General features: G+C 37.9%; 1 protein-coding gene across 9 annotated transcripts in view; it reads right to left on the bottom strand.

Annotated features, from left to right (window-relative positions):
- Positions 1-21986, bottom strand: part of LOC102506680 (OX-2 membrane glycoprotein) — a 97233-nt gene that overhangs the window by 37672 nt on the left and 37575 nt on the right. For 4 of the 9 annotated variants that reach the window (XM_032479128.1, XM_032479088.1, XM_032479112.1 and 1 more), the window contains one exon: positions 15014-15128. The exons of 3 other annotated variants lie outside the window; for them this stretch is intronic. In XM_032479128.1, the coding sequence (XP_032335019.1) occupies positions 15059-15128 (70 nt within the window). In that variant the 3' untranslated portion in view covers positions 15014-15058. Of the gene's footprint in view, positions 1-15013; positions 15129-15653; positions 16276-21986 lie in introns of those variants that run through there. 2 more of the 9 variants (XR_004319612.1, XR_004319623.1) reach the window with 1 other exon arrangement.

The following is a 21986-nucleotide window of genomic DNA, read 5'->3' as shown; positions in this document are numbered from 1 at the left end:
ATTTCAGAGTAATAAAATAATACTCTTAGCTATGTCTCTCAGAGTACTGGCTGGTGTTGGGAGGAGTCAATGCATAGATTCCTTTTACTAAAAAAGTAAAGTTTTCCCAGAAGCCACTCAGAATTCTTCATAGCTGGTGCCACAAATAAGCACTGTGTCTGTTCCTAGGTGCAAGAGAGTTGTGGGAACTCAATTGCCTGTTTAGTTGGGAGTGTTGAGGAAAAAGGGAGTTGAAAACGGCTGTAGGATTACCTCATTAACAGCATCTTCCATGGCGGGTGAGGAGGGTGGTGATTAGATTTATATTTTTGAATGTCATTGTATCTGTAGAGTAGAATTTGGTCAAAAAAGGTTAGGAAGAGGGAGAAATGACTTCCAGGTTCTGACCAGGGTGAGTGTTGATGCTAATGGGAGAGGAGGATGTCAAGGATGGAGATGATTCATTTGGTTATTTGTGTCTATCTGATTTCACTTATTTTTCATCATCTATTTTTTGTGCCTCTTTTTATTTTTGGACCATATTGTCCTAAACGAAAGTAAAAATTGGTCTGAAATGTTATGATCACTGTGACATTTATTTAATCTTAAATCTTTTGACAGTTGGGTCATCATGGAAATCTATGTGCAGATCTTAGAGTTACAAGACTCATGGTTACTTATACAGTTCCTGTTTTGAGCCTCCAACTTGCTACATTCCAGAAGAACCTCGTAAGGGCCACATGAGATAATTATGAAAAAAATCCTTTGTAAACTGTAAAATGTCATGCATATGCACAGTATTATAAGAACTCGTTTTGGACAGATTCATATCTAATGGGAATACAATCTCTGATTCTCATATTTATGAAAATAGAAATGAATTTTTACTCCATTCAACAGACAGCATTATATACAAACACTTGTAATTCTTGACCTCTTTTCCTCACTCATACCTTCCTACGAGAAGAAGGGTGGTGTATCTACCTGGTGAATTTGTGAGAAGGAATTGGATTTCTGGGTTGGCTCTCACTTTGGATCTGCCTGGCTGCAAACAGGCTCGTTCTAATCTGCTTTCATACTCCTGGTGGTGGGGCAGGCCTGGACTCTATGAGGGAGGTTGACAATGTTTATGTCTGCAATAGATTTTTTCATCTCTCTTAAGGATACTAATTATGCTTCCAAAGAAAGAAAGAAAGAAAGAAAGAAAGAAAGAAAGAAAGAAAGAAAGAAAGAAAGAAAGAAAGAAAGAAAGAAAGAAAGAAAGAAAGAAAGAGCTCTATTTAGCTTGCTCTATTATCTGTTTCTCCATCGTAAGTTCTTCCATTCATTGAGGTCTTCCATTCATTCATCTCTCTCTCTCTCTTATGTTTCGGCTTCCTCATATATCTTATTATTCCAGATTGTTTACTCTTCTTTATAGTGGAATTTTATTTTTGGTTATCTGACTGTCAGTGTTCGTGCAGCCTGCCAGGACACCATTTCACTGGAAGTGATGAGGAAAGCATGGCATGACAGGACGGCCCCTGGGCGCCTGTTCTTCCTGAGTGTGGGTGCTCACCCTTCCTCCCAGGTATCACAGTCCCATGCACATTTCCCTTGTCCATGCTCTCTATTGAATCGTTCTCCTACCTCCCTGTTGCAAGCAACCACTCCCATCATGTGACGAGTCAGCAGGGCAGGGTGGGTCAGCTCGGCTGCTCCTCCCAGCCACCATGTTTATTGCCTCTGACACCCATCATTCTCCAGGTATGGAGTTTCTTGGTACCAAATTCCATCTGTTCAATTGTTTAATTAAGCATAGTTAATTGTGGCTTCTAATCAGTTCAATCTATATACCTTTTGTCTTTTAGAGATTCCTCTCAAGTTCTGGTTCCCATACAGATGGTGCCTTTTTCTTCTTTTCAAGTGCAATGATGGTTTTGCTCACACATTTATACACATACTCTATGGGGCTTGTGTGTGTGTGTGTGTATTTGTATGTTTCCCATTGCTGCTGTAACAAATGACCACAAATCTGGTGGCTTAAAACAATAGAAATTTATACTTTCACAGTTCTGGAGTTCAAAGGTCTGAAATTGACTTTAGTGGGTTAATATCAAGGTGACAGAAAAGCTGTGCTCCCCCCTCCACCGAAGCCCTGGGGGCCACTTGGGTCTTGCCTCTTCTGGATTCTTTTGGCTCCCTGCAACCCTTGGCTTGGGGCTGTATCACTTCAGTCTCTGCCTCCATGGTCCACATTGCCTCTTCCCCTTCCATCTGTGTCAAATCTACTTTTGCCTCCCTCTTATACAGACATATGGGATTGCATTTAGGGTCTACCTGGATAACACAGACTAATATCCCTATCTCAAGATCCTTAATCACATGGACAAAGATTATTTTTCCAAATAAATAAAGTAATATTTACAGGTTCTAGGAATTAGTACCTGATATCTTTGGGGGCCATTTTTAGACTACCACTATACACATGTGCCCCCACCCCCATAGAGAGATATATACATACACACACACACACACACACACACACACACACACACCCAGAAGGATAAAGTGTATATATGTGTGTAGGTATATATTCTATGGCTTATGTAGATATAGACATATGCTTCCATTTGTCCTGAACATTAAGAAAACATTTTTCCAGAGTCTATAGTTTTTGTCCTAGAAGTATCCAACTTATCCATATTAAATAACAAGGCTTTGAAAATGCTCACATCAACTGACACTACTTGAAAAGTGTAATAATATTGATATATCCAGGCCATGTTTCTTTTCAATTACATTAGAAATAATGCACGTTGTGAGCGTTCAGAATTCTAAGAATCCCCAACAGCAGCTTAATACACAATAAACCATGACAAGGAGTGGAAAGAGTAGCGCATTCTTTTGGCAAGGGGAAAAGAACGAAGGGGAAAAACAATTTATCTTAAAAAGAGCAGGGACTCAAAGCACACATGAAAGCTTTGCTGCTTAGCATGGATCTTTGGCAAAACCCTGAAATAATTTTTTTAACAGAAGGTTTGTTTTGCATTTAGAAACAAAGTGGTGATCAACCAGTCTGCACATAGTATATACATGCATGTGTACATATGTACACATATACACACACATATGTGCATTAAAAAAATAGTCTTTTTAAATAAGTGGTTGGTCTGCACACCCAATTGAGAGCAACTGAAGAACAAGTGGCTGGTGAAGTTTAGGCCTTCATTGTAGAGGAAGAGGCTGAGAAAGTGTTTTGTTTTGCTATACACCACAAGATTGCCAAGAATGAAGCGTGCCCTGTTCTTTGTTTTTGTCACGGTACTTAGCACAGGTTCTGTCAACTGAACAAATTCAACAAACATTTCTTGGAGAAATAAAGCTAGTGAATACACAGATCTCCAAGGATATTTATGGCTCACGTCCTTTGGGGCATGAACCACATATCTTTTATCTCAGTATTTCTAGTGTCTTTTACAGTGGCCTTTCAAAAGGTGGTTGTAGATTTGGATTAAATGTAATTGAGTGGGTCAGTTATTCTTCATCATGGGACATCAGGCCATTTACAAGACAGACGGTCTCATGGCTGCTTCCAGGTTGAACCCAAGTAATTTTCTCCATACTGTCTGTGTGTCTATCTTTTGTTCTCCCCACGCAAAGGCCACACTAAAAATGCATGGAAACCAATAATCTGTAGTGTGTAGTGGTTCTCCTTGGATCGTTGCAACAACCATGTAAACAAGAATCCTGATCTCCATCTTGCAGTTGAGAAAACTGAGCCTTAGAGGGGACTGGTGTAAGAGTATATTCTGGAAAGCAACAGGTGGGCACTAGTCTTTGGTGACAAAATCAAATGTACCATCTTCTCTAAGAAGCTATAGACATTCTTAGTCCTTAAAACACCAATCTAGAGCAGATAATCAGCAGAAGTTTATTAAAAAGTTAAAAGCCAAACTTCCTCAATTTTAAAATGAAAGTCAGAGAAAAAAAGAGAAATAAGAAAATGAAAGTGAACAAAATAAAGTATGATACACAGAGGCAATTTTAAATTTATTTTATTTTATTTTTTATGTACATATCTGATTATTTGTACTTCCTGGTCAAATCTCTTCAAAATGTTCCTTTGTTGTTGAACGGAAATTGTTTTTTTTTAGTTTGAAATTTCCTGTGGAAAATAGTTTGGTTATTTGTATATTAACTCAATTATGTCCTTGACTACTAGTCACAGATGTCAAGGGAAAATATTACTAAAGATACTTTTCAGTTCAATTGAGTTTCCGTGGCCGTTCTGTTGTATCAGCCAGTATTTTCACTCTTTTAGAAATGGGATACTAGGTATGTTGGAGCCACTCCTACTCTTAGCACTTTATCAGGAGTTGAGGGGCTCTTAAAGAGTTCGAACCAAACATCAGAGTAATTCCTATCACCTATGTTTAAATATTCAAAAATGTGTGTGATCGTCCTATGACCAAGTCCACTCTAAACGTACTCTGGCTTTACCTGAGTTGAATGGCTTATTTTCACCTACTAAATTACAAATAACATTTACTAATACTGTCTGTCTTTAGTTTGTAGTTTTATTAACTAATTCAGCAAAAATCAAGTGTTCATTGTGTAGAGATCCTATGCTTGAAACGGGGACACAGAAGCAAACAAGATGGAAGCAATTCCCTTAAGGATTTTGTCATCTACATGGGACAAGATTAGGGCTGTCTAGTTAGCGAATGAGCATGCAGAACACCCAGTTAAATTTGAATTTCAGATAAATAAATACATTTTTAGTATAAGTATGTTCTTGTAGTATTTAGTACATACTAAAACCTTTTCTGTTGTTGATCTGAAATTCAAATTTAACTGATAGTCCTGTATTTTATTTGGCAATCATAGAAGAGAGATCAGGAAAAAGGTAGTTATGATACACAACAGTATGTGCTAGAACAGTGCTAAGTCTGGAGATTGGTAGAAATGTGTAGCTTCCTATTAATTAGGGATCATATTTTTAGGTTTTCCATAGATGCTGAGAGAAAAAGTGACCCTTTTTCAAGTTTGACCAGGTCAGTAAATGAATGTCCCAGCAGAAGAGTAGACTCTTAGGCAAAAATGATGCATTTATAACACAAATATGTGGGGAAAATTATTCAGTCATACTGAAATTACAGTGAAAAACCATGCAAACCTGCAAACCAGATTTACAACCATATGAGAAGTGATTCTTGAGCCAGTTACAAGTGTCCCCTTAATGTGCTTTTACGTGGCAATTATGGAAGACAAGCACACTGTTTTCCAGAGGGAACAAACTGCTGCAGCAGAAATACTGGCCCTTGACCTTTAAGGGCTTGTATCCAGAGAAAGAATGTTAAAGTTGGAAGACCAACTGGATTTATCTCGTCCATGCATCTCACACTACAGGCAAGAGAGTCAAGGCCAGCTGGAGTTAAGAGGCACGGTGGCCGTCGCAGAAATAGGTACTTCTGTGTCATTTACTATGGTACTTTTTCCCCTGCAGCAAATAGTTCATTAATGTGAGTAAGGATCACAAAGAGACTCTGAATGACTTTTGCAGAGTTGTGGAAGGAAAGAAATGAGAAAATGCAGAGAAAGCGAAGGATGAAAAGCTGACTCTAGGAAAATAAATTCATTCTTTTTTTCAAATTAATGAACATTTTAAAAGATTATAATTGTGTAGTAGCTCCCCTTACACTATTACTTGTCTTTTTTTTTTTTTAAAGAAGCTTAAAATTATGAGGTTTAGTGAAAAAAATAAACTTAACTTTTTCTATACAGAATTGGTCCTAAGACCAACTTAAGAGCATCTGAAAATATTTTTTTAAAAAGAGTTAAAATGTTATTGATATTTTAGTCTAATATAAAAAATTATGAATTACTGTCATTGACCCCATGGAAATCTTGTATGGCTTACTTCTGTATTTAATTTTATTTATTTGTTTCCTTCAGCTGTAGCTGCATTATATTCTGAACTCCAGCACTACCTTGACTTAGAAGTGCTTCAAGAATCCTAGGGAGACATGAGAAATCTGCTGCTCTCTGATTCTTATTCATTGATAGGTAGTTTGGTTTCATTTTTCTCCCTTCTCTCGCTAACATTCTGAACTTCTTTGAGAATACGTGTGCGGGTTTTTAATCCATTTATTTTCCTTAGCGTTCAGTGGTTCCTTTCAATGTCGCTCTTCATGTGAGGGAAATTATCTTCTACATTTCTTTTTGATGATTTCCTCTTTTGATAATTTCTTTCTGTTAAGTCATCATTTTTAAAACTCCTTTAGTCTGTTGTTGGACTTCCTGAATTGATTCATAATTTTTTTTATGTTTCCCTCAGATTTTCCATTTTATTTTTCTTCTTTTCAGCAATTCTAGGTTTTGTTTTTCTACCTTTTCATTGATTCTTTGTTTTGTTGGCCGATCACACTTTTAATTTCCCAGAGGTCTTTCAGGATAACTGGCTTTTCTTTTTTCATGGTCTTCACGCTCGTTTTAGGTAAATAATAATCTCTCAGAATTTGCTAACTAGAATTTTGTCTGTTTTTGTTTCTTTTGTTTCCTAAATCACTCCTCTTTCTTCTAAGTTAAATGGTTAGTTTTACTTTTGTTTTTAACTTGATCTATCTTTCTTGTTCCAAACTTCCTGAAATAGCTGGAGGTGGTTCATGACTCTTGGCCGCCCTGGGAATGTAGGCGGAGCTTAGTAACTCACAGTCTTGTTGTGGAAACGAGAGCGGACTGATGATGTTTCCAGACCCCCTTTGCCCACACGGAGAGGTCTTTCTCTGGAGGAAATGATGTCCAAATACTCTGCCTTAAGTAATCTCAGATAATTTTTAAAATTTCCTTGTGGAAAGATTCTGTGTTTTGTTTTTGGTTTTGTTTTTTCTTTCACCTGGGGTGCAAATAACTGGCTGCCCACGTGTCTGCATGTGGTTTGGAAAATTAGAGAACATAGTCAGGTACTTAGCCTGAACTTATGAGTATCAGTTAGACGACTTGTGGGTCTAAATCACAAAGTTGCCCAGAGTTCTGCCTCAGGATTTATTGCCTTCCTGACTTCTGGAGCCATATCTGTTCTAGGACACCCTTTCTCCATCCTGCTTCATCATTTGCTCCTATGTTCACTGGCCATCTTTCATAATTTTGTTAAAACTCCCTGGTTTTTAACATGTGCTCACCTTTTCTCCTTTTTTATTGCTTACTTGCATTTTGAGCTATTTTATTATCATTTCAGTGGGATTCTCAGGGGGTAGGAGAGATAAGCACGTGTGATAAGTCTTTCGTCTTGATGTCCAAGTCCATAATTAAATTTCCCTGAGTCCATAATATTTGGAAAATGTCAATACAACAGTATTTGATACTACAGAAATCTATTGGTGATTTTAAAAGATGGGCAAAGTGTCATGTTTGGAGACACCTGCTTAATATAAAATATTTTTAAAGCATGACTTTATTACCAATATATAAATAGTTCACTAAATATGTGATATATCAATTTAAAGAAAGATTTTTCTATAGTGTTTGACATTGTGAATTTGTAAGTTGGTTCCCCTCCCCAGCTGTCATCAGAGAATCACCTTTTTTCATCTATCTTTGCTGTGCTTAGCTATTATGTAGGAAGTTACTTTCCTGTGATGGTACCCTCTAAATCCACTTCCAGGGAAGATATCCCAGGCCAGGAAGTCTTACAGACCAGATTGAAATGCTGGAATTACATGGTTTATAAAATCAAATTTGAAACAGAGCAAGGAGTAAGAGGTGGGTCAAGTTAATGTACTTATTCTAGAAAAGCCCAAAAGAGTAGCTACAAAAAGAAAAGTAGGTTCCTTTCAGACCATTTAAGGTAACAGAAAATAATCCTATGTAGCATAGTAAAGCATCAGTTAACACCATATTACAGTTTAAGCCAATCACTAATACTCCTAATGGTGATCATAAATTAATTAAAATGTATAATTGTGTTCTGTAGGCTGAGAAGAGGGCAAAATAAGTTTGTGATTCATTTTAGAAAGATTTCTGTGTAGAATAGATGAACAAGATTATACTGTATAGCACAGGGAAATATATACAAGATCACAGACTTGAATGTATTTTTTAACTTTGACACTCACTGTGTAACCATGCATAATTTAAATCGTATCTATGAAATCTCATGTCATAAAGTATCAGACAGTAAGGATAATTACATAGATCTGATATAGTTATCATGACAATTTGATTAAATAATTCATGCAAGATGTTAGCACAATATGAGTTGCTATTAATATTGTAACAATTTTTCTTGAATTTTTGTGAATTTTTTCTATCTGTAATTTTAATAATTACAAAATATTTTGTCATGTATCCTAATTTAAACTATCAAATCAATCTCAGTCAAGTACTGGCAGAGTTAATTGTTTGATTTTTGCAGAAATTGACAAGCTGAATCTAAAATACATACGAAAATTTAAAGGCTCAGGAACAGCGGAGGCAATCTTGAAGAACAAAAAAGCTAGAACCAAACAGCTCTTGGGATCTGTTAAAAACCGTAGTTAATTAATTATATCTTAGCTTATATAATTAATTATATACTTTCTATATAATATGATACAATTATATCATGTAATTAATTATAGTAATTAAGACATTGTGGTCTTGGCCCAAATGTAAATGACTGATGGCACACAATAAAGTCCACCTGAAACAGACTCACTTGATTTATGAATTAATTTTTTTCATTTATTTATTATGAATTTATTACTTATAGTGTTTTTATTGAGGTATAATTTACACACTGTGTGAGTTTGAAGTATACAACGTATCAATTTGATACAATTACCACCTTAGCTCTGTTAACACTGCTATCATGTCACATGATTATTTCTTTTTTGTGGTGAAAATATTTAAGATCTAGTCTCTTAGCAATTTAGGTATATAATACAGTATTGTTGACTATAATCATTATGCTGTATATTAGATCTCCAGAACTTACTCATCTTCTAGTTGCAAATTTGTACCCTTTAACAACATCTCCCCAGTTCCCGTACCTCTCACCCCGGATAACTACCATTCTACTCTGTTTCTGTGAGTTCAGCTTTTAAAATTCCACATATGGGTAATATAATATAGTATCTGTCTTCAAATACTTCATCTGGCTCATCTCACTAAGCATAATGCCTTCACAGTCCATCTACATTGTTGTAAATGGCAGGATTTCCTTCTTTCTCGTGGCTGCATAATATTCCAATAAATATATGTTGGAATATAGGATAATGGAATATTATATTATGTGAATTATATATAATACATCATCTTTATCCATTTTACCTGTTGCTGGACACTTAGGTTACTCTTTTTTTAGCCTTTAGACTGTAATTAAGTGGTTAACACACCACCCTAAGAATTAGAGTTTTCTAAATCTGACTGTATATTTACCTTTACTTGTGTGTTGTATAATTTTGTATGTTTTCGTGTGACTAATTAGCACGTTTTCATTTCACCTTGAACTCCTTTCAGCATTCTTACAAGGCAGGTCTAGTGGTGGGGAGCTTCCTCAGTTTGTCTGTGAAAGTCTTTATCTCTCATGTAATATCATAATGATAACTTTGTTGCATAGAATGTTCTTGACTGTCATTTTTTTTTCTTTCTATACTTTTAATATGTCATTTTATTTTCTTTTGGCCTGTAGGGTTTCTGCTAAGAAATCTGCTGATAGCCTAATAAGGATTCCTTTGTAGATTTCAATCCTTTTTCCTCTGGCTGCTTTTAAGATTCTCTTTTTGTCTTTGATTTTTGATAGTTTCATTGTAATGTGTCTTTTAGAAGGTCTTTGGCATTGAGATAAAATGGTGATCTACTTCATGAATTTGGATGCCCTAGTCTCTCCACAGGTTTGGAAAGTTCTCAGCTATTATTTCTTTAAATAAGTTTTCTGCCCCTTTCTTCTCCTCTCCTCCTTTTGGAATCCTAATTATTCTAATATTTGTATGTTTGATGGAATCCTGTAGATCACATAGACTTTCTTTGTTCTTTTTAATTTTTTAAAATTTGTTCTCCTCTGATTGGGTTATTTCAAAGTTGCTATCCTCTGGAACATGGTTTCTATCTTCCATTTGGTGTACTCTGGTATAGATGCTCTCTGTTGCATTTGTCATTTTATTCATTGAATATTTCAGCTCTGGAATTTCTGCTTGGTATATTTTTATGACTGTTATCTCTTCATTAAACTTGTCATTTTGTTCATGTATTGTTTTCATGATTTTGTTGAATTGTCTTTTGGTATTTTCTTGTAGCTTGTTGAGTTACCTCAAAATAGGTATTTTGAATTTTTTATTAGCTAGATTGCAAAATTCCGTATCTTTGAGTTTAGTTATTGGAGGATTATTTTTATCTTTTGATGATGACGTGATTTCCTAGATTTCTCACGCTCCTTGGATTTTTCCTTTGCTGCTTTCATATTTGAAATAACAGACACCTCCTCCAATATTTACTAGTTACTTTTGGGTGGGATGTACTGGTGGTCCTGGTGTAGCTGGAGTTTTCTCCAACCTTGTATGCATATACCTGCTCCACACTTCTTTTTCTTTTTTGAGGCAGAATTCTTAAGTATTTGTGTTTCCTGTGATTCTTACATCGCACCAGGATGGCTGCTGAAAACCTCTCTTTTGTTTTCCGGAAGGTAGCGCTACAGTTCAAGTTTGCGGTTTCTCCCTTGTCACAGATCCTGATCTGGTTTCCTGAAAGCATTCTGTTTATTGGCGTTCACTCTTGCTGCCACACTCAATAGCATGCAGAACTGACTGCAGAGTTGAAGGAGTATGACTTTGGCACTTGGGTCATTTGGGCGTGCCCATAGATCTGTGGTGGGAGATTCTTGGGTGAGGTTTTTCCAGAGGCTTATAGGCGAATTTCCTGCTGAAGTCCTGAGAAGAGTCAGCAGAAACTAAATCTCTTTAATGCCCTTTGATATTCTTATCTGCCTCTTTCCTGATCTATCCCCCCACCCCCAGATCATGGATGTCCCACCTCAGCTACTTTGGGTACTACTGGAGAGAACTGGGTTTCTCCAGCAGTGTCCCACACAGCTAGGGGTAGCCAGGCACTCACTCACCACTTTCTCTTTCACTCTCAGGGGAGTCACCAGCAGCTAGTTTATCCCTGTGCTGTGTAGCCTTGGGGAAGGGATGGTGCTGGCAGTGTTTGTCTTGTCCTTTCCTGTGCATCCAAACTTATCATTTTCTTTTGCTCCAATGGCATGCTGTAATTTTCTGTTGGAAGCCTGGTCTTCTACAAACTCTCTTTTGTTCATGGCCTTCTGCCAAGTCATCACTCTCCAGATTTTCCCTGACTTGTGGCCAAGAGGGTTGGGGCAGATTTGCTGTCTCCTGCTAGTTTCACAGACTGTACTGAAGTCTGTCTGCCTATTACCAAGTGCAGAGGTGAAGGAAACTCCTGCTGGTACCCTTGGTATATAATGTTGGAGCCACACCTTCTATAGAGGTACTTTTGTTTGTGGATGGATGCCTAATTGGTTGTTAAAACGGAAGTCATAGAGGAAGACATCTTATGGCACCATGATGCTGACATCATTGACATTTATAGTTTTATATGCAGAATTAAACATGTCTGGAGGCTGAGGAAAAGAAGCCAGTAGAGAGACTGATGTAAAACCTAGGAGAAGAAATAATGAGTGGCATGAAGTCCTGGGTAATGGAAACTGGGTGCGAGCCACAAAAAGAGAAGCGGCATTCTTTGAGTCATGACAGAAAGAGAAAATAGATAGAAAAAAAACAAGAGAAAAAATGAGAGACTGGACCTATGCTTGAATGTTCCTTTTGTGATTTTCTGTATCACAAACATAAATGCCCTATTCTGTATTCCTCCGTGAGAATGATAGTGTCAGAGAAAAATGTCACTGTGCTGCAAGACATGTAGAAGTCTCTATAGTTAGATCCAGAACCATGAAATTATTACACCTTTGGAAGTTCCAGTCCGAAATGTTTGGAATATATACCTATTTCTGCAAGTAACCCTGGGTAGCTCAGGCATTGTGGAGAAACTGAAGGGTGCAGGAGTTGATTTAACACCCTAAAGCTTTGCAGCTTTGGGAGCAACAGGAGACAGGACCCAAGACTGGGAGGCACTGTTCTCACCACTTGCAAAAGTGGTCATGGAGACGTACCCCCCATAAATGAATCAAATATCAGTCTCAAAGGACATGTGCTCCTGAGCACATCTGATAACTTTCTAGAGATGCTTCAAGAAGTAACTGGAAGATATTTTGACTGGAGGGACAAGGAGGCAGAAACTGACCAAAGTCCTGAGTCAGGCACTAGGAGACAAGTTGGCAAAATTTGGATTACCAATATTAATGTCACCTTATTTGTACCCATAGACTCATGAGATTAGAAGACATCTAGACAGCACGAATTTCAGCAAGTCATTTTTACTTATTTCTTAAATACTGTAAAAAGTTAATGAACAGAAACCTCAATTAAATAAAGTTGGAATACCAGAAGGGGGCGCTCTCACACCCTGAGACCTCCTCTTTTTTTCTGGCAATAATTCAACCAATGAAAACCCATGGACTCTTTGTTCACTATAGTCTTCCCAACTTCCTTTTCCCCTTTATAAGAGTTCTTCTCTTTCTGTGCAGGGACTTGCACGTGGCTCGCCATGAATGCAGATCTCAAATTGAAATTCTTTGCTGATCGCCAATAAACCCATTTTTGCTGGAAAAATAACTAGCAGTCAACTCATTTTAGGTCAACTAGAGAATTCACCCTTAGTAGCTGCAGCATTTCGTTTTAGAGGTTTAAATCCTAAATTAGAAACTGGGGCAGAGATAGCACAGTTCATGTGATAGCCACGTGTAAGATTTGAAGAATTTTTTTTCCCATGAAGAGATACTATCTCAGCTGGGGAGCTGGGGACATGTGTAGACTCTGAGCTAGGGACAGATATGCATCACTGACTGTATTAAGATCGTGCCATCCACATCTTATATGTGTTTACTGCCGTCAAGATTATCAATGTACTCTTGTCTTTAATTTCATCCTCAATTGCAGTGCTCAAGTGCTCCTTGTGGTGTCCTTATATTGTCAAAAAAATGCCCTGAATGGCAAGTTTAGAGAGATAAAAATTCTAACTTCTTTTAAAGAAACAATGCCTAAAATATATTTTCATTTGTATTGCTTCACAAGAAATAACTTCAAGTGTGGAATGTGTACATTATTCCTACATTTTAAGAATTAGGTTTATAGTTTATGAGTTGTCTTCTAAAGGCACACCCTTCATATCTTTCAGTTTATATCTCTGGCCCTCATCTAAGCTCCAGCGTCACAGATCTAACTCTTTAACTGAAAACTTTACTTAAATGCCTGATATAAATCTCAAACTTAACATGTCAAGCACAAAACTCTTAATCTCCTTCCTCTTTCAAGCCTGCCTCTGCTTTCTTTTTGGTTTAAGTAAATGACATCCTATCTGTTTAGTTATGTCCAAAACCTAGGAAACATCTATGATTTTCCTTTTATTCTTCCTGTTACTTCAGCCCATCAGCTAATTCATCCTCAAAAATGTATCCTTATCTTCTCCATTCATCACCATATCCTTTACTATCACCCTATTCACAACCACTGTAATTTCTTCCTGTGATGGTAAGAACTTCCCCAACTTTCCCACCTCCTACCTTGACTGCCTAAGACACATTCTTCACTCAGCAGCCAGAATTATCTTTTCAAAAACATAGCCTATCTTATGTCATTTTCATATTTAAAATCCTCCTATTGAGATTTTAGGGGGATAATAAACAACTTCCTGTTTCAGCTCCCAAGTCTGGATTCAAATGAGAGAGAGATGTATTTGGACAGATAACACAAAATACTAGTTTTGTCATTGATAATGCTTGGACTGTTGTGTAGAAGTGACTATGGCCATAAAGACTCAATAATATTTAACTTAACTACCTATTTATTTTCCCTCATTTTAAAGTGCAGTTAGTATTTGGGGAAAGCAACATCATGAAGATAAGAACAGAACTGTCCTTATGAATTTCTGATCTTCTTCCCCAAGAGATATTTCACGCCACTGGTGGTCCATAGGCTAAAGTATTGAGCTCAAAGTTTAAAGAGAACAAAAAAAAATAATAACCTTTGCCTTAAGTTTTCTAACCTCTGCCCTTCCTCAAAGAGATGTGTTTGACTTGATTTGTAAGTTTGAAAAAGGGACAAGACTTGGTTGGGTCTACCCCTTCTGGAACATCTTGTTGTCTTTCATTCCCCAGAGAGATTTGGTCTGTTTTCTGCTTAGTTAGAAGCCATCTGCCCTGCATGGGGCCCTGAAGCTGTGGACCTGTGCTGTGAATGGACTGGTACATTCTCTGCCTCAGAAACTCCTACTCGATGGTTAACATCCAGCTGGAAGGTCACCTCCCCTGTGAAGTCCTTTCTAGGCAGGATTCATTTCTCATGCTTCTTTGTTATTGTAACATCTGGTACATACTTTTGCATTTTACTAACCTAACCTACTATATATAAATATTTTTTGTCTTATTGTTTTTATGTTTGTATTCTGTACCACACTCAGCTTCTCAAGGATAGAAACAGTAGCTTTTTTTTTATTTTGTTTTTTTGACTTCATGTTCCCAGATCCCTGGTACAGAATAAGTACTCAGAAAAAATTTGTTGAGTAAATTAAATTTTGTTTTCTTCCATTCTTTTTTCTTTCTTTCCTACATTCCTTTTTTCCTTCCCACCTTCTTTCTTCCTCTTTCTCTCTTTCTTTACCTATCTCTAAATCTAGCTCTCTATTTCTCTCTCTTTTCTGTTTTCTACTTTTTGAATCACCTAAACAGTATTTTTTATGTAGTGGGTATTTTCTTGGCAAACACATACCCATGATGCTATAGGCTTAATGTTTTTGTCCCCTCAAAACTCATGTTGAAACCTAATTCCCAATGTGATGGTATTAAGGAGGTGGGGCCTTTGGAAGGTGGTTAGGTCATGAAGGTGGAGCCCTCATGAAGTGGGATTAGTACCCTTATAAAAGACACTCCAGAGGGCTCCCTTACCTCTTCCATCACATGAAGACATGTGGAGATACAGCAAGAAGACAGTCATGTATGAACCAGGAAGCGAGACACCGAATCTGCAGGTACCTTGAACTTGGACTTCCAGCCTTCGAAACTGTGAGAAATAAATGTTGTTTAAACCACCCAGTTTATGACATTTTTGTTATAGCATTGCAAAATAACTAAGACATGTGTATTATTCAATAGTGTTGTCTATTAATCAGTCTTAAAACCCTTAACTAGATCATAAGAGGTATTTAGGTCAAATAAATGTGTCCGTAATTACTCTGTTGTGTTGTAATATCCATGTGCAATCTATTATATTTGCCTGTCTGCAGACATTAGGGGCAGCCTATATTTTGATATCTTTACCATCTCTCAAATGTTACAAAACCTATTTTAAGTAAATAAATCACTGATATAAGCATATCCTACCTCAGTACCTGATCACTATTTAATTGTCCCAATCTATGTGAGCAAAATTTATTTTCTGTCTCTCATCTGTTCGTGCTCATCAATTTACACCTGAAAACAGCTGGACAGGTTTTCACCAAGATTGAAAGGTATGCTTAACATGGTAAATTGGTTACTTAATAACTGAATTTATGAGCTCACATAACTGAAAAGTCTAGACTCTCACCTTTGTAGCACCTTGATGAGAAGCTTACAATAAAACTGTCAGAATCTGGATTATTTTTGTCTGTCTTCTGGTTCTTCTCACCTCTATTTTGGATCAGTCCTCAGCCAGGCTCTGTCTGTAGCAGCTCCAGAACATATATCTTTGAAACTCTAAATTCCAGTCCTTGTCTCAGGAAGATCAAAGTGAAGCCTCAGAACTACAAGTCAGAGATGGATTGTGCAGACTTGGATCCTATGTCCACTTGAATCTTGACTCCAGTTATGACCAGACTAAACTGTAACGCAGAACTGTATTGTCTGAATTTTGGTCACAAGGGCATCCCCAGAGCCAGGGGTGAAGTCAGCTTCACCCTACACGTGTTGACAGAAGCATGAGGAAGGATGACTGCCTCAAACCAAATCAGGGTCCTGTGACCACGAGATTAGGGTCTTGACTGTGGGGAGAAAAACCAACAACTGTCCATTATAGACGTCCTGATACACAGTCTGGTCTCTTGCGTGCATGTGAAACTCCCTTTGGGGGCTTCACAAAAAGAGGCAGTTATTCTTCAGGAAACATCAAATTGATGTTTGGAAAGATGCCCATAAACTGCTGATCAGGAAAGACCATTCATATTAAAAGGCTGTGAATAGATAAAGAAAACACTGGATTCCAGTATGAGCCAAAAATGAAAATCATAAAAACAGATCCTTCAAGACTCTGGTATTGAGCCATCACTGCACTGTCTCTTAAGAGAGCTTTCTCCTGACTGAGAGGTCACAGGATTTATTTGATTTGACGACTGTTAACATGCTGAATAGCAATACTCAGGGGTCAGCTGATGATCAAATATAACTGTGCATCTTCAACTTGCTCACTCTGAACTCTCTTTTCCCTGGTCCACGTACTCTGGCTGGGTTCTACTCTACCAAGAAGCCTGACGGGAAAGAAGGCTCCTCTTCAGTCATTAGACCAAGGAGGTTGATAGAATATAAATGCTTTTCTGAAGCACTTTTCTGTTGTGGTACAAGGGAATGCTGTCCAAATGTAGGAGGAAATAGGCTTCCTTTGCTATAAGTTAATGAAGTTTTTATTGAACACTTATAATGCTTTTAGCCCTACCAGAGTGAACTTAGCAAAGGAGTGACATCTGCCTAAATTCATCCTCTCTGTTTATCTCATTCATAGATACTATGGGATTTTTGGTTTCTTAATTAACAAAATTCACATACGTACATAACATACTTTCAAAAAATCAGTATTCTGAAAGCCTGCTGTGTTGTACCAGGCACCGTGTTAGATGCTATGAGTACAAGAAAGACATTTTCCCTTTCTTCATTGACCTTCCAGGATAGTAATGAAGATATTAAGCAAATAACCATACAATCATTAATTATGGCTGCAAGTGTCACAAACAAACCAAAAAAAGTACAATATGCAATGAGAGCTAATTAAGATGGGGATCTGACTTAATCTGGAGGTTAGGGAAAGTTTGCTGGAGGAAATGAGACCAGGAATCTGAGCAGCCATAGGAAAGGAGGTGTGCTGTCTGAGTCCCATCAGGAGATGGTAATTTAAACAGGGTAAGTTTAATATAAAAGTGATCAAGCTAAGATAGAAGACTAACAATGTGGATGGAAAGAGAGCTCTAAACAATATCTTAGGGCTGGGGAGCATACCCAAGGAAAGACACACTTCCAAGGAAGGTTCAGCTCTCATTGAAAGAGGGGGTTGAAGGAGATGTCGTTACAGCACCCTGGAGGGTGGAGAAGTTTTCTGGATTGGCTGGGTCAGAGCTGGTCCACAGTCTCTGAGCAGGGGATGGGCAGGCAGACTGGTAGACAGCCAAGCAGAAAGTGTGGGGTGCACAGTGGGGGTTGGAGGTACCACAGTATGGAGAGGATGCCCTCTACAGGAACCCAGTACACTCCCATGTGCAGCTCAGGGTAGGGCAGCTCTGGGCCAGCATGGGTACCCATGTGGTTGAGGGAAGGTATAGAGAACAGTGACCTGAGCTAGGACATAGGCCCGCACTATCTGAGCTACTGCTGTAGTCAAGAATTGAAGAAAACATGCAGCCAAATGCTGGAGAAAGCTGCGGCAAGCAGGCACCTAGCACTGCTGAAAAACATGGGCCAAGCCCCGAAGCAACAACCATGCTCTCCAAGAGCCTGGCAAATGAAGCGCTGGAATGGGGAAAGAACCCCTTGTTCCTCCAGTCTCTCTCCAGCACCCACAAATGGTAAGATTTAATGTCATGTCAGCTGCTGAAAGGAAAGTTTTGAAAGGGACTCAGATCCATTTTCATAGATCAGGTGACAAGGTAATACGTTGATAATGGCACAGGGGTAAAGAATGTTTCAAGCAGAAGGAACAATACATAGGAAGCTCTTTGAAAAACCCTAGATGGGGTCAAGTTGCTGAAAGAAGGCCATGTGGCCCTGAGAGTCCCATTTAGAGGGGTAGGGTGAGACTAAAGAGGACAGGAGAGGCCAGGAAGCAATTCAAATGGGCTTAAGTCATAAAAAAAAAAAAAAAATTACTGGCTCTCATAATAGAAAATTCTAGTAGTAATGTGAGCTTCAGGCAAGAGTTTATCCAGCAACCCAAATACGGACCAAATGAACTAATTCATTACCTGCCCCCCTCTCTGCTTTCTGCAGATGTCTTACAGTGCTGTCAACATAACTGTGGTTCCATTTTTTGCATATGATAGCTACCAGTTCTCCTGGAGGTTCTGTGCTTCCTGGCTCACATCAGGAAGAGACTTTTTTAAAAAAGAAATCTCACCCACTTCTCTCTTGGAAGAGTAGAATGCTGCTTTTCCCTGACAATCCAGTTAATTTCTCCTCCACGCTCTTTTTCTCCAATTTCCTGCCCCAGACAAATGCTGCATACTGACTGGCTGAAACCAATAAGGGCCTACCAGTTAGGACTATTTAGATTATGGGTGGGATCACCTTCCTCAAAAGCACATAATAATTGGGGTTATGCTTCAGGGAGGGGTAGGGAATAGAGTCTGACTGACCAGCAAACTAACAAAAATGTACATCCTATGTGAGGACTCCAGTCTAACAATAATATAAAGAAAATCGCTAGCTGATGTTTGGATAGTTAATTGGAGGGAAAAAAGAGGGTGACGGGAGACAAATCTAAAGTCTCTGGAAGTCATTCAAGTGAGAGAGGATGAGACAGCAGAAAATGGAGAGGAGGTGGAGGTGTATTCAAGAAATATTTAACAGGTAGAACTTTTGAGACTTGGTAGCAAGTTGGATATGGAGACTGAGTGAGATGGTGGCATTAGTGGTAACACCCAGGGTTTGAATGCCTAGGAAGAAACGGAAATTCCTTTTACTGCAGGTTCTGATGGAGAGAAAGTATTTGGAGGTTAAATACCACTTTAGTTTTAGACATGTTGATTAAGTGAGCACAATAATGGAGAAAAATTACAATGCCAGTTTTTATGGAGTTGTTTCACTATTTTCAAATTCCCGCATTTTATTTAAAAATGTGATTGGAATTCATACAATTATTAAAAAACCCACATAACTAAATATATAACACATTTTAAATGTAAAAATTTATATATGTATTATAAAATATCAAATAAAATGTAAACTTATAAGTATTTAATATACCTTATTATTCTAATGTAAATTACTAGTCTTGCTAGCTTTGCTGCTTCCTTCAGCATCAATTCCTTTAGCCTCAGAGCCTCTTCTGACCTTTGCCTCTGTTGGAGCTGGTCCCTTTGAGCATCAGTATTACCATCCTGTGTTTAGCTCCCAGAGCTCTTCTCTGCCCTGGCCCTGCAGGATTCTGTACTTGTCTTCCATTCAGATTCGTCCTGCCCATGTTCTTAAACCTCCCTTATGTCCTCTTAGGGAAGAGAGCCTCCCACTTCAGATGGCTTCTTACCCAGTCCTTATTGAGTCATTTATCCTTAGTAGGGCTGCGGTACAGAGAGCAAAGGGAAGATGGAAGAGGGGGTCAGGAGGCTGCATAGTTGAGAGGGCCTGGCAGGGCTTAAAATAGGGGTGTTAAGGGTGGGAGCAGGAGGAAGAGATAGAGTATTTGTCTGAACAGAATCCACCCTCTTCTCTTCAGCCCTCTATTACTCTTCATTATGTGAGACTTCTGGGATTCATTCTGTGTCTCTGAATCACAGTTTCTAAATTAAAGTTGTTTTTCCTATTTCAATGGAAATCTGAATCCAATGTTAATGGACTTCTTTCAGTAAATGAACAAAAAGATGTTTTGAGAAATTTCTCTTAAGAATTCTGGGTCAATATGAGAATTAAATATTAACTGGAAGAAATTACCTTTTATTTACTTCAATAGCACCATTACTCATTGGATTTTTCCACAGTCTTTTGGATTATTTTCCTCACAGAAAAAGGAACTCAGTGAATTAAGTGAATGAAATACACAATCATAATGAAGTCACAAAGATTACATAATACTTTTTGGATACAAAAAATAAACTTTTAAGGTAAGATCCAAAGGAAGATTTTTAAAAATACTGTCTAAATCGGGGGAAGTGCAGTTCGGTGAGAGAGAGAGACAGACAGTGAGAAAGAGAGAAATACAGAGAAAAAGAGAGGAAGACAGAGAGAGAGAGAGAGGAGGATGTGATCTTACACCAATTACATGTGTTTCCTAAGCAACCTACTTGATATCTCGAGGTAACCCCTGTTATAAGACTGGACTGTGTTTCAAGTGTCCGTTTGTGTTCTTTTGTGTAGGTCTTGGAACTGTGTTAGGACAATAATGTCCTCAAGAATCAGTAATAATCTATTTAACTTTCAATATGCCTGAACTTCTGCAATAGCAGTAATTTACTAGCCAATGGAATTATGGCATTGAATAAAAATGCACTCAAATCCATAATGTCAGATTCTGGGAACATATCTCTTCATTCAGGAAAGGCTCACATTCCTCATCTCCTACACACTAGTAATAGGGATAGTCCCCTGGTGATGACTTCATGGCTTGGACAGTCTTTGGAGTGAGAATGGGAAAGGAACTGGGAGGAAGATGAGTATACTGTAAGAACGGAGCATGGCTAAAGAAGAGACCAAGGGATATGGCTAAACCTTCCACAAGGCACAGGACAACCCCCCACAACAAAGAACCATCCATCCCAGGGTTCAGCGGTGTTGAGGCCGAGAACGTGTGGCATAGAACATCACTTTGGAATTAGTCAGAAATGCAAATTACCATGTGCCACCCGGATTTAATGAAGCAGTAACTGAAGGCAGGGCCCAGCATTTGTGGTTTAAGAATTCTTCCAGGTGATTTTGATTCTCAAGTCTGAGAACTACTGGAAGAAAGATAACCTTGATTGACTATAATTTTTAAATAATATAAAATGTGATTAGCCTATAATTGGAGTATAACTTTTAAATAATGTCAATCTTTTGCCAGTTTCACTACTTTATGATATTCAATTTCACTGTAAAAATTGTTTTTGAAACTCTACACCACCTAAAGAGACCATGATTGAAAATAGTTGGTTGTTGGTTGCTTAGCCTTAGATTTCAGAGAGGTGTGGCCCAGTTCACAACCTGAGGTAACAGCAAAAAACTGAAAAAAAAAAAAAAATTTTCTTTAAAGGGAATTTTTCTGATGGCTAGATGACCTGTTAACAAAGCCATGTTTATTTCAGGATGATCAGTCATATTCAGGTAGGATGTCAGTGATTTCCTAACGTGGTTAATTTAATTTCTCAATGATGAAAAATGTCATAATATTAAGATTGACTAATCAGAATATCTCACATAGTCTGATGTGGTGACCTAAATATAACTGATGATCCAGGAAGAATGAAGGACCAATCCAGAGTTTTACCTAAGGGACATGGCAGAACCTCATGTCTGATGTTGAGTATATATTAATACTGAAATGGTAAGATTTTGGTGAAGATGAAGGAAAATGTTGAAATTCCTCCCAAAGTAAACAAAACACATACTACTTGTAGAGTGACTGATGCAACAGCAGTGTTGGCGACATGTGGGAGCTGTTGTAATTCGGAATCTCAGTCCCACTGCAGACTCATTGAATCAAATCTATGGGCACTTTGTTTCCATAAGTTCTCCAGGTGGTTCACATGCACATAAGAATTTGAGAAGCACTTGAATAACTCAAGAACCATGTTGTATAAGAAGTAGATAATTCCTTTTTGTTTTTGCTTCTGATATACGATAGAAATGTCCTTAAGAGATCCATTATTCATGATACTTGAATGTACAAGGACACCAAATTCAGTCAACTTTGTTCTCTGATTTCTTTGGAAAAGAAGTATCATATTTTTGAAATAGAAAATTTCCCAATTGGGTGTCTGTTGCCAAAGTT

The sequence above is a fragment of the Camelus ferus genome, chromosome 1 (genome assembly GCF_009834535.1).
Source record: "Camelus ferus isolate YT-003-E chromosome 1, BCGSAC_Cfer_1.0, whole genome shotgun sequence".
Taxonomy (NCBI): domain Eukaryota; kingdom Metazoa; phylum Chordata; class Mammalia; order Artiodactyla; family Camelidae; genus Camelus; species Camelus ferus.
The sequence above is the reverse complement of the archived record's forward strand: the minus strand, read 5'-3'. Positions and strand labels throughout refer to the sequence as shown.